The 13666-nt window shown below is 42.8% G+C and overlaps 1 protein-coding gene across 1 annotated transcript in view; it reads left to right on the top strand.

Moving 5' to 3' along the window:
• The window catches only part of LOC127577496 (partitioning defective 3 homolog B-like), a 787668-nt gene extending 781756 nt beyond the window's left edge, over window positions 1–5912 (top strand). The window contains exon 23 of the mRNA XM_052028727.1: window positions 2333–5912. Coding sequence (XP_051884687.1) covers window positions 2333–2729 — 397 coding nt within the window. The 3' untranslated portion in view covers window positions 2730–5912. The remainder of the gene's footprint in view (window positions 1–2332) is intronic.
• The last annotated feature ends 7754 nt before the right edge of the window (window positions 5913–13666 follow it).

The raw sequence follows: 13666 nt of genomic DNA on the forward strand, positions 1-13666 counted from the left end.
TAGACACAGAGAAGATATTTACAAAGCAGAAACCTACAAGTGTACAATGGTTACTCTTAAACCCCAATAAGAAATTCAGGTGAAATGTTTTAACCAGGGGAATGGTTAGAATGTGGAACTTTCTACTATGTAGAATAGTCTCAGCAAATGTTATAGATGCATTTAAGGGGGAGAAAGTTAACATATGAGGTGGAAAGCAATAGGAGGATATGATGTCTGGGTTAGATGAAGAGAATTGGAAAGGTGCTTCTGTAACACTAACCAGTTGAGCTGGACAGTCTGTTTTAGTCTTGTGCATTCTGGATAATACTACCTAAGAGGGAGGGGATCACAGCAAAGAGCTTGCAGGTGTGATGTGTGTCATGCGGGTGAGGCCCCAGCTGTTCATACAAGAATCATTTCCTGCATGGACCACAGTCAAAACAGCCAGCCAGAGGTTCCACCCGGAAGAGAGCTCAGAACCCCTATAAGCGGGTGACTTCAGTCACAAGTGGAAATGTAATTGTATGTGCCAAAATAAAATCTTAAAGCAAAATAATATATCAGTCGTTGATCTTACTCTGCAAAGGATCACAGGTGTTCCATGAAATGTAACCAAAGGAAATGAGTAAACAATATCCTTCAAAGACGTTACAATAATAGGTTGCCATGCCAGGATATAGAGAAGGGGAAAGTAAGCTGGTGACTGCCACGGTCATGGAACTTGTAGATCCACCTCCATAGCTATTTATATTCTATATTCTATACAGGTTGAAACATTCTAGTCCGGCACCTTGAGAGCTGACTGGTAAATTGGTTTATTATTGTCACAGGTACTGAGATGCGGTGAAAAGCTTTGTTTTGCATGCCATCCATACAGATCATTTCATAACAACAGTGCATTGAGGTAATACAAGGGAAAGCAGTGACAGAATGCAGAATAAAGTGTTACATTTACAGAGAAAATGCAGTGCAAACAGACAATAAGGTGCAAGGCCATGACGAGGTAGATTGTGAGGTCAAGAGTCCATCTTATCCTACTAGGGGATCATTCAATAGTCTTATAACAGTGGGATAGAAGCTGTCCTTGAGCCTGGTGGTACATGCTTTCAGGCTTCTGTATCTTCTGCCTGATGGAAGGGGGTAGAAGAGAGAATGTCCAGGGTGGGTGGGGTCTTTGATTATATTGACTGCTTTATCGAGGCAGTGAGAAGTGTAGACAGAGTCCATGGAGGGGTGGGTGGTTTTCATGATGTGCTGAGCTGTGTCCACAACTCTCTGCAGTTTCTTGCAGTCACAGGCAGAGCAATTGCTATACCAAGCCATGATGCATCTGGATAGGATGCTTTCTATGGTGCATCTATAAACATTGGGACATGTAAGATTACTTTACCCTGCTGAGGAAGTAGGGGGTTTGAACCTGTACTAGTATACAATATAAATAACTCTATCTGCTTCTTTAATGCAATTGATGATGGTTTCTATTATTGCTGCAATAAGCAGCACACTTTTTTAAGCTCTACTATGCCCTGATGTGTCATAAGTGTTTGGACATTAATATAGATCTTTATCATGCATGTCTTATGCACTTACAGGATTGTCACATTTCCATTAACACATCCACTGTCACACAATGCTATAAAATAGTGTATCCTCAAGCTACAAGAAGTAATGCCAGAGACATCTTGTTCTATTTAATCATCACTAATGTGATCTAATGCCTCACTTCCCTATCATCTACCCACATCGTCAGCTCCAGAAGCCTCTCTCACTTAAGACCTGTGTTAATTATACTGCCTCTGAAGTTTACACAGATGGTGCAGAAACTCCCAACTTGGCCCTGTACTTGCCATAAGCATCTAACAGTTTCCACACAATAGTTTTCCAACATTTAATCAGAAGAAAGATTGAATTAGAGAAATACTCAGGTTAGTGCAACATTTCTACAGGTGCTGTTCCTCTAATTCCATCTAGGCAGTCTCCAACCTGGCAGCATGAACACTGAATTCTCAAACTTCCAGTAACCACTCCCCCCTGTCCCTTTTTCCCCCATTTTTCTTTTCTCTCTCCTCCTGAGCCAACTGGCTCCCATCTCCCTATCTGAACCCTGATCACTACAGTTTAGCGTCACTATGACCACTTTGCACTAAAATTGACTTGGTGTTTGTTTTTGTTCTAAACTGTGCTCTTTCTTGTAAAAATTGTGTATAATTTATGTTTAATTTGTTTTTCTTGTGAATGTTGTATATCTGATGTTATGTGCCTATGATGCCGCTGCAAGTAAGTTTTTTATTGTACCTGTGCATACACGTACTTGTGCATCTGACAATAACCTCGACTTTGACTTTTCTAGGCATGTTCCTGGAGACCCAGAGGAATATCAGCTCCGAGCTTCCTATGGTGACCGAGAACCTCCCAGGTACCTGGGTGCCCAACGCCACGCCACAGGATACCCACATCGAGGGAACTATCCACGGAATGCTGCTGATGCCCGCTTGGATCCCAGGATCCCAGATTACCTGAGCAGCTCCAGGCTGCGGGAGGCTGTGTACAACCCACCTGCACAGTACAAGGGACCCCACAGGCATGATGTGCCTCCATCCCCAACGCAGACTTTTAAGATGCCTCGCTACCACGACCAGGGCAAGGTGGAGTACCGGGAGAGCAGCCCGGATCGATACAGGTACCCCTACCAGGAGAGCCGGCATCAAGACCCCAGGCAAAAGAACGGTATGACAGCAGCTGTCTAGCCAGGAACCGGTGAGGTGATGCCAAGGAGTTGCTTTATTACACAAAGGCAACACATCAGCAGACATGGTCCTCCACTGCTCCTCTCTCAACAGCTAGATAACGATCATTTTACCTCCCCTTTATGAATAGTTACCTGTCCCTAATCGAGAATGGAAGTAAATCATGGAACGCCATCCAGCCCGAGCAGGATTTCAGATGTTGCTACAGAGGGAAACTGACCAGGATCAACCCTACAATGGGGGTGCTTCTTCCAGAGTAGGGACCTGATAAATGCAGTCATTGATCCTGTTTGAGAACATCGCCTCACAGCTAGGTTGCTGATTCTGCAATGAATTGAGCCCCTATATAAAATTAAAAGCAGCATACCTTATAAATGTATTAATGAAATGTTATTGGGCAGGAAGTTATTCAAAAGCTTCAGATGAGTTTTTAAAGAGACATTATCTGAACTATTGATCCAAATGTAATCATTGCATCCATTCCTAGGTATTCTCCTTGTATTCATTTATTATACATCGAGAAGGTCTGCCATTCACAAACAGGCAAGCCTTCAACCATTTTGTGAAGGATTGTACATGATATTACTGGTATGAGTGCCAAGTCAAGACTCAAATGGCCTGCAGAGTTTCAGTCAAGAGGAACTTTGCCAGGCCATCGTGGTACAGACTTCAGAAGAATGTCACCAACTTTGCTTGTTTACTGCTACTTTTTAAGGTATTAACCAACAAAAATCATTATGAATGCAACAGTTTTTGACCAGTTTCTGTGATTGGATGATTGGTGTGAATGTTTATTGTTATCCACCTGTATTATAATCTCCCAAGAAAGCTGTCTCCATTATCGGCAATGCCAAGAGTTGAAAAGTCGTCTAACATCTCCTTTGGATGATGTCAATCCCCATCTTATTCATCCCCAGCTATCCAATTTATTACCTCTCCACAAACCGGCAATAATTTCCCTTTTAATATGTCAAATACTTCTTTAATATCTGGTAGTTAGCAAGATGTAATTTGTGATTTCAGACTGAATGCTAGTTTCAAAGCCTGTTCTCCATTCGCTAAGAGATGCCTTTTAGTGTGTTCCAGGGAATTATCAGCCTCCTGTCACCACATAATGATGTCATACAGCTGGCTTAAAATATATAGGACGACCATAAATGTCAGTTTCAGAGGGCTTTTGTAATTAAGTTTAATTAAAAATGGTTTTTCCATTTACAATTAAATAGAAAATTGTATTTCTTAGGCTTAAGATGCATTTTGCAATGGTGAAATACATAGAGACAAAGAATTAAACTCCCAGGTCTCTGTGTAACTCCAGGTAATATCAAATAGCACAACATGATGCAAGATCTGATGACAAAAGGACTCCAGCCATACTCTCTCCTCAGTGTTTGTGACTCGTGAATTGTATGCATCGTGAGTGAGCCATAGAAATGAGCAAGGGCCCACATCTAATTGCCAATTTGTGCTGAGTGACAAATTTTGGCCAGGGTGGTAGTAGTTTATCTCTGAATGTCGAAGGGGGAACTAAACTAGTCAGCTTGCTGCTCTTAAGTTATCCAGCTACCTTCACCTCTCACTCATTCATCCCCAGGGTCATGTTGGGTGTGGGAGGAACAGATTTGGCTTACGTTCCCCCTAGATACACCTGCCACCACCTCCCCGGTTCAAAATACCTGTGTCGCTCACTGCTTAGCTGTTGAGATAAGGTTATGGGTGCCTGTGGAAATTACCAAGAGGAAGAGGTAGCAAGAAACTGAACACCATAGAAGATGGGAAAGAAATGCTATCTTATCCACTGTTTCTCCCCACTCTCCCCTCTACATGCAGTCAATGATTATTGTGCTGTAAATGACAAAAACATCCACTTGAAAATCTATTCCCTCTGGGATATTGCACAGGTTTTCATGACAATTTGATTGGCCTTTGAATGATGCAGCAATGGAACAATTTACGTTTGTGAGAAGCTTTCAGTGTGTGATTGGTTATCTTTTTATGATGACCCATTCAGTCCTGATTAACTAATCCATTACATGTGGTTTCAGCATTCCAGAATCTCATTAATGTGGTTTTCCACCATGAAATCATGACATGAGAGAGAGCAATAGAGAGAGAGAGAGAGATGGCTGTAATTGAGTTGTGGTCACCTTGAGTGGATCTTGCAATCGCACAAAAGCTTGTGACATCATGGGAACAGGAGGAGACTAGTTACACCATGTTTGTTCCATCATATCTGCATCTTTGATGACCGTATACTTCTCTTAATCTGCAGGTAGAATTAAGTAGACTCCTTAAACTGAAGATACTTGGGAACATAGAGTCATACAGCATAGAATCAGGCCCTTCGGCCCACTGAGTCAGTGCCAACCATTAAGCACCCATTTACACTAAACCTATACCAATTCTATTTTATTCTCCCCACATTCCCATCAACTTCTCCTAGATTCTATCACTCATTAAGGGCAATATACAGAGGCCAATTAACCTACCAACCTGCACGTTTTTGGGATGTGGGAGGAAACTGGAGCACCCAGAGGAAACACATGCAGGTCACAGTGAGAACTTGCAAACTCCATACAGACAGTACCAGAGGTCAGGCTTGAACCCGGGTCGCTGGAGCTGTGAAGCAGCTGCTCTACTAACTATGCCACTGTGCAGCCCCAGAGAAAAAGGAATAGGCCATTTAGTCCATCAAGCACGATCTTCTGTTCAGTTAGATCATAGTGAATTTTTATCTGATTTCCAGCTAACGTTCTTGAATCTCAACCCGTGAATTTCCTTATCAAATAAAAATCACTTTGGTTTTTAAATTTTCAATTGACCCCAGTCATGTCAACAGCAGCAGTTCCAGATTTCTGCTACTCTCTTTGCTATCCAAATGACTATGCTCTAATTTTGTTATGCTCCGATATCCTGAACCTTTTTTAAAAAAAACAGTTCTTTTTTTCAATCATCTACAAAACTTCATCACCTCTTCTATACTCAAGGATATGATTCCCTTGTTTATGCAGACCCCTGCCCTATACCTAGATTAATTTAAAACATCGAAATTATTGTTTCAACCTGTTTTGGTGTTTTATCCATCGTATGAGAAGTGGTCTCTGTCCCACATGTCCACATTGTCCAATATGGATTCACCCCCACTAATGTTGGCCTCTGCCCCATTTCAATCACTAACGATTGCAAAATTAGCTGTGGGGGGGGGGGTGGGGGGGGGGGGGGGGGTTGGGGGAGGGTGGGTGTGAACGGATTTGAACCCAGTTCCTCCTAAACATGAAGCGCATGCATTATCACGGAGCTCTGTCTCCTTCTGCTCAAGATTGTCTGAGCTCCAGACCACTGATTGAGCCCTGATATAGAACAGATAACAATATAGCACAGCAACAGGCCCTTCGGCCCACAATGTCTGTGCTGAACACAATGCCAAAGTAAACTAAATCTCTTCTGCCTGCACATTATCCATATCCCTCCATTCCCTGAATATTTATGTGTCTATCTAAAAGTGTCCTAAGTGCCACGATCGTTTCTGCTTCCACCAGTACCCCAGCAGCCTGTTCCAGACACCTACCACTCTCTGTGTTTTAAATAAAAACTTGTCCTGCACATCTCCTTTAAACTTTCCCCCTCTCACTTTAAATGTATGTCTTCTAAGATTTAAAAAATATCTGAGGTCACTTCCCAGATACAAGCCGATCCCTCTGCTGTGACTTGCTACTTTTTTTCCTGTGTCCCCACTTTGCATTTCTGGAAGCTCTGTAGCTTTGGAAAATTTAGCTTTAGCTCAGTAAGCCTCCCTCCTTGTCCATGTGATGACACAGTGATGGATGCCCAGTTGCAGTACTTTGTGAAGCTCTGCTTGTTCAGAATATCCTCAGGTGGATATTTGAAAGCTCGGTTCTCAAGAGAGTTGAAACTCTGCAGTTGTAGTAGAGAATAATGGAGATTCAGGAGCAAGCAACAGGCTGTGATCGCCCTTATTAAGAGTTGAAATATCTCCTGCATAGAAGAAAGCTGTGTGTGATTGCTGGTTCTAATCTAATGAAAATGTGAGGAAGTTTTTGACAAAGGGTTCTACCCAGAACATCAGCTTGACTTTTCTAACTGTATCCAATGATTCAGTTGCTGTTTTCTGTTCATAGTGCCTAGAATCTAACTGAAATGTTGATATTTTAAAGAATAATGGATAACCCAAAGTAATTGCAAATATAATATTTCTAAATGAGGCTTAAAACATAGAATCCGGAATGCCATTCAGAATAACTGCAGTTGATCACTTGTAAATGACTTCTGAGCGTCCATTCCAATGGGGTGTTGGAATACCACTGTACCATGAGATAATACAGACTGTCCAGATACTGAAATTCTGTACGAGTCCTTGCAGGGAACAATTAAAATGTTAACAAACAACCTTGAGAGTCACTGAACCATTTCAACAACAAAGCCAAATATGTAATGGGATTATGGATTTTAATGGATTTGGAGAACTCTTCTCCGACCTCCTTGTGTGCTTTTGTTCTCTCTTTTTATAAACGTTTATTATTAATTAACAGGCTCGATTATTTTTATTTCCAACTTTGTACACTCTTTCTATAAAGACAGATTATTTTCCTGTAGATCAGATGGTGATTCATTCTGGGCACTTGCTGGTTAACTTCAGCCAGCAGGCTAATGTCAAGAAGTGGTACCTATACACTGCACCATTCCTCAGAGTTTTGAGGAAGTAAGATTGCCATAGTTTTGAGGAAGTAAGATTACCAACACTGCATATTTTCCACAAACTGTCTGCCAATTAAAAGATATCGTTTCTTTCTAAAATTTTGTTCCGTTAATGTCGAGCAGCCTCACCCCCTGCCAGCCCAGCAGGACTGCCATATCACTGCAGACAGCTGAGCAAGCTGTAAGTAATACACTTCATCCCATCACACCTCTGGAGGTCTGACCCTGTGTCCCAGGAGGAGTCTTTCCACTGTGACACACAGGATTGACTCGGCGCCTCTAGGCCCAGTTGCTCTGCATGTTTTATGGAGCAACTTTATATTTTAGGAGAACAACAGGGAAGGAGGCAGAGTAATGTATTTTCTTAAATCTCTATATACTAGCTGAAGGATTTTTTTTATATTGCGACAAACCTTCTGCCTCATCTTATAGGTGAGCAAATTGAATGATTGCAGCTGACAACAAATGTGAGAATGTCTTATTCTCCAAACCAAAGCCTGTCATCTCTCAACCATGCATTGAAAGTCATCCATGATTTCACCCTGCCTACAGGTAACCTCTTCCAATGGCTCTAAAGGAACCCATAGCACTATTTTGAAGAACAGGAGTGTGTTCCCCCGATTCCTGGCCAATGTCTATCCCACAGTAAACATTGGCACCACAAATCAGATGGTCTAGGCATTATCGTAATGTTGCTTTTGGGAGCTTTCTGTGCCCAAATTATCTGCTGCGTTTCGTAGATTTGTGCAGCACAGAAGTAGGCCCTTCAGCCCACTGAGTCCATGCACCCATGTATGCCACTCCCATTTTTTTTAACTCTCCCCCTGTTCTCTCTCCAGAATCTGCCACTCGGCTGCTATGCATGAGGGGCAATTTACAGCAATCAATTAACCTACCAATTGTCACATTTTTGGGATGTGTGTTGTTGGTCGGCATGGACTGGCTGGGCTGAAGGGCCTGTATCTGTGGTGTATTGCTCTATGACTCTAAACCAGAGCACCTGGAGGAAACCCTCAAAGTCATAGGGACAATGTGCAATCTCCACACAAACTCCAAGGTCAGGATTGAATCCAGGTTGCTGGAGCTGTGAGGCAGCAGCTCTATTAGCTTGTGCCACTCTGCTGCCCTATAATCACAAATAGTGATTAAACTTAAAATGCACTTGAATGGATGAAAAGTAACTTGAAATGCCCTAAGGTCATGAATAGTGCTAATAAATGTAGGTCTTGTTTTTTAACCTTCTCCACTATCTGACTGAATGAAGTCGGATTTTAAAATCTTCCCAGTGATAAATTATGGTTGAATTACCTTTGTACACCAGACGTGCATTCTGTGATACTTGTTTGGTTTCCAGCAAGTGAAAAGAAAGATAGTATTCTCACAGGGTTAACCAAGACAATAATTAAGGTGCAGTCACTCACAAAATAGGATTTTTTTTTGCAAATCTGCTAATACTTGATGGCGATGGTGTCAAAAAATGGAAAGCAAAGTCATGGAGACTTTCTGCTAATGGCCAGTAAAAGTGAAACGACAGACTTCCATTCATGCAGCACATTTTGCAATCACAGTTTGTCGCAAAATTCTAATGAAATATTTCTGGAATGTAGTTACTGTTTTAGGAGAGAAAACATGGAAGCCATTTTGCATCTGCAAGCTTCCACAGACAGCTTGAGGATAGCAAACAGTAAACTTGCATTTAGTTGAGAGATACAAATTGGCCAGGGCATCAGGGACAATCTCTTCAAAATCATATCAAGGGATATTTTATTTCAACCTCTGGCACAGATGGCTGCAAGATAAATTACCACATCCATAAGACAACACCACCAACAGCGTAGTATTCTCTCAATACTGGACTGAAATGCCAACCTTGAGGAAAATAGGGGCATACAGATACAACTACCATCTTATGTAACAACATTAATGCCTCTCCTGAGCAGGTAAGTAGCATAATTGCTACCAATACTAATGACTGTCAGTGAGCTGTTTAAGGTGTTGTTAAGACAGATGAGCAAAAGCTTGATTGAAGGAGTATCATAAAAGAGGTGAGGGAGGTACATTGGGACCAGTTACAGAACCTAGAGCTCAGACAGAAAAAGGCAAAAGAAACAAAACAGGCCGTCTTTCATTTCTGTAGCACTTTTCATGACACCAGAAGATCCCAAACTGCAGCCAGTTACATGTTTTAAGTATTAGTCATGTTATGTAGGAAAATGAAAACATGATCAGTAATTTGGGCAGAGCACAATCACAAAGAAAGTTGACAATAACCCAACAACTAAAAAAAGCTTAGGTTTATTTCTGGTTAAATATTGTCAAAAAACAGGGATTAATTCCATGGGATGTTTTCTGACCTCCTAAGAGTGTAGAGGAGGCCTTGTATTACTGTCTCATTGGTGAGACATCCTCTCAGTCAGTGCAGCGCTCCCTCAGTATTGGTTTGGAGTTGTTAGCTTCTGTCTTTGTGGTCAAGTCTCAGGATTGAGAATGGAATCCATAACCTCCTCCACTCAGAGGCAAGGGTAAAATGAACTGGGCATGGCTGGGACCAAGTAAGTTGTGGCGTACGTGAGACTAGAGTTGAAAGAACGCAGGGCTGGAAGGGGTTATGGACAGGCAGGTGCCACTACAGATAGTGTTGGATAGGAGGATGGAAATATTAGATTTGAGATGTTGTTGAACAATGAGCCTGTGTAGTCAGGAGCACTGGGTGAAGATAAAGAGCATGTTCCCAGGAGTTTGTCACCATTAGACAGTCCATTTGACCAATGGTTTTAGAGGAAAGTGCTCCATTTAGTTTCACTTTAACTAAGCCCACCACCTTACCGAGGCCCTGCCCTTCCAGCCCATTGCTGTATTGGTATTGGTTTATTATTGTCACTTGTACCGAGGTACAGTGAAAAACTTGTCTTGCGTACTGATCGTACAGGTCAATTCATTACACAGTGCAGTTACATTGAGTTAGTACAGAGTCCATTGATGTAGTACAGGTAAAAACAATAACAGTACAGAGTAAAGTGTCACAGCTACAGAGAAAGTGCAGTGCAATAAGGTGCAAGGCCACAACAAGGTAGATCGTGAGGTCATAGTCCATCTCATTGTATAAGGGAACCGTCCAATAGTCTTATCACAGTGGGGTAGAAGCTGTCTATAAGTCTGGTGGTATGTGCCCTCAAGCTCCTGTATCTTTTACCCAATGGAAGAGGAGAGAAGGGAGAATGACCTGGGTGGGTGGGGCCTTTAATTATGCTGGCTGCTTCACCAAGACAACGAGAGGTAAAGACAGAGTCCAAGGAGGGGAGGCTGGTGTCCGTAATGCACTTGCTGTGTCCACAACTTTCTGCAGTTTCTTGCGGTCCTGGGCAGAGCAGTTGCCATACCAAGCCGTGGTACATCCAGATAGGATGCTTTCTATGGTGCATCGGTAAAAGTTGGTGAAAGTCAAAGGGGACAAACCAAATTTCTTTAGCCTCCTGAGGAAGTAGAGGCACTGGTGAGCTTTCTTGGCCGTGGTATCTACGTGATTTGACCAGGACAGGCTGTTGGTGATGTTCACTCCAAGTTCTGGATGTAAAGAGACATTTAAAACTATGATCATCTAGTGTACTGTTCAAAATAGAGAAAAGATCTCATCATTCTTTAAGCCAAAATCCATACTGAATAGGCTAGAGATTGGCAATGTAAGATTTTTATTATTGATGCTGAAGGCTAGTTAATTTTAAAAACTGCCATCTCCACATCATCACAAGGTACTGAAGATTAAATACAAAGTGTGAACATCTGTTCAAAACAAAAATAGCTTATGATTGTTTCACATTTATGAAATTTCTTGTTGGAAAACGGACAGGCCCAGACAAAATGCAATAAACTTGTGCCCAAGTAGTTTCTGGAGTCACATTGAGAGAGAGAGCAAGAGTGAGCAGCAGCTCAGTTAACAGTTAGTGCAGAACAGCTCTTCTCTGAAGTGCTTTAAACAAGGATGCAGACCCTCCTGTGACAGTGTGATATTTTACACTTCAAATGAGCCAGGTTAATGAGACCGTCTCTTCAAATAAAGAACGTCATTGCACAGCTTGACATGAAAACTAAAGGTGGGGGGGGGGTGTATGGAGCTGGGGGAGGGGGAGGGGAGAGACGAACACAGGTTGAACTTTCCCTATGAACGGATTGTGGAAGGTATGCACAGCATCCCCTGGTGGCTCAGCTGGACGTAGCATAATCCTCAGACCTCAAGAACAAACAGCAGAGCTTTAGCTCAGTGCTGGCGCAGTGCTGGACAGTAATTGGGACTGACAGCTATGTGAGCTGGACACCTCTTCAGATTCTATTTTATTCATCTTTTCTCCTGGCCAGGAAACATTGCACGCTTTAATGAAATGTAGCGAGCACAGCCTCAAGTCACCAAGCACACCAATAAAGGAACCATCTCCTCGCACGTGTTAAAGCAAGTCCATCATCGATTCAATTTACAATGCACTCCTTCAACAGCCAAATATTGATTTCCTGGTTTGAAGGAAAATTGGAGGTGAGCAAAGTTGGGAAGAGAACTGCCTGTTGATTATATTAAGTGTGAATCTCAAGTGCTCATCAGTTGCTTCAGTGCTTTGTAAGCAGGGCTGTGCCTGTCGCAAGCCTGAAATATGCAGAAGCTAATTAGTTTGTTGTGTTGTCTCCAGAGCGGCATAGATGCAATCTTTTCTGTTTTGTTGTCGAGTGAAAAAGGACAAAAAAAAGATTGAATCAATTATATATTAATAATGCTCAGTCTCTTTGTGGCTGGTCTCTGTGGTTCTAAAGCAGTGCCCCACCCACACTTAGCAATGCAGAGTTCAGACATCCATGCATTTATCTGTACAGTGGTATAGCAACTTTCCATACTCTTTCTCTGAGGGTAAAACAGACTGGCCATAACTTAGGAGTCAAATTTGACACCAAATGTGTGTCTTGGCAACATTTCCATTTCATAACCCAGACTGCCACATCCATAACATGGGATGACTTGACACCACAGCTTATCCACAGCTGAGAGCAACAAACAATGTGCTGGAGGAACTCAGTGAGTCAAGCAGCATCTGTGGAAAGAAAGAAATTGTCGACATTTCAGGTTTCAGATGGTCCTGATCTGATCTGGTCCTGATGCAGGGTTTCGACCCGAAATGTTGAGAATTTCTTTCCTCCCACAGATGTTGCTCGACCCACTGTGTTCCTTCAGCAGATTAGTTGTTGCTCCAGATTCCAGTATCTTTTTTTTATTTACAGGGTAGTAACGGGCCCTTCTGGCCCAAGCGTAGTGTAGCGGTTAACGCGACGCTATTACAGCGCCAGCAATCGGGGTTTGATTCCCATTGCTGTCTGTAAGGAGTTTGTACGTCCTCCCGTGTCTGCGTGGGTTTCCATCGGGTGCTCCGGTTTCCTCCCACATTCCAAAGACGTACGGGTAGATTAACTTGGGGTTTAAAATGGGATGATTAAGAGGGACGGCCGGGGGCATTCGTATTGCGCCACTGGAGGTGAAATTCTTGGACCGGCGCAAGACGGACAAAAGCGAAAGCATTTGCCAAGAATGTTTTCATTAATCAAGAACAAAAGGTGGAGGTTCGACGATCAGATACTGTCGTAGTTCTGACCATAAACCATGCCGACTAGCGATCCGACGGTGCAATTCCCATGACCCACCGGGGAGCTCCTGGGAAACCAAAGTCTTTGGGTTCCGGGGGGAGGATGGTTGCAAAGCTGAAACTTAAAGGAATTGACTGAAGGGCACCACCAGGAGTGGAGCCTGCGGCTTAATTTGACTCAACACGGGAAACCTCACCCGGCCAGGACACTGAAAGGATCGACAGATTGATAGCTCTTCCTCGATTCTGTGGGTGGTGGTGCATGGCCGTTCTTAGTTGGTGGAGTACCTGCAGTCTCTTGTCTCTTCATCTGCTGCTGACATAGTTATCTAAGTCACCCCTATATAAATGTGCCCATCCAATATTCCGGTGGTATGACATCTAAGTTCATGGTCCCATTTACCCATTGCTGTGTTTACTGACTTTCACTGGTACTCATTCCAACTTTCAGTCTTGACCTCTGGTGCTATATGTGTAGAGTTTGCTTGGGGGCACAATGGTGCAGCGGGTAGATCCGCTGCCTCACAACGCCAGAGACCCCGGTTCGATCCTGACCTCGGGCGCTGTCTGTGCAGAGTTTCCACATTCTCCCTGTGACCGCAT

Source organism: Pristis pectinata, chromosome 1 (genome assembly GCF_009764475.1).
Source record: "Pristis pectinata isolate sPriPec2 chromosome 1, sPriPec2.1.pri, whole genome shotgun sequence".
Taxonomy (NCBI): domain Eukaryota; kingdom Metazoa; phylum Chordata; class Chondrichthyes; order Rhinopristiformes; family Pristidae; genus Pristis; species Pristis pectinata.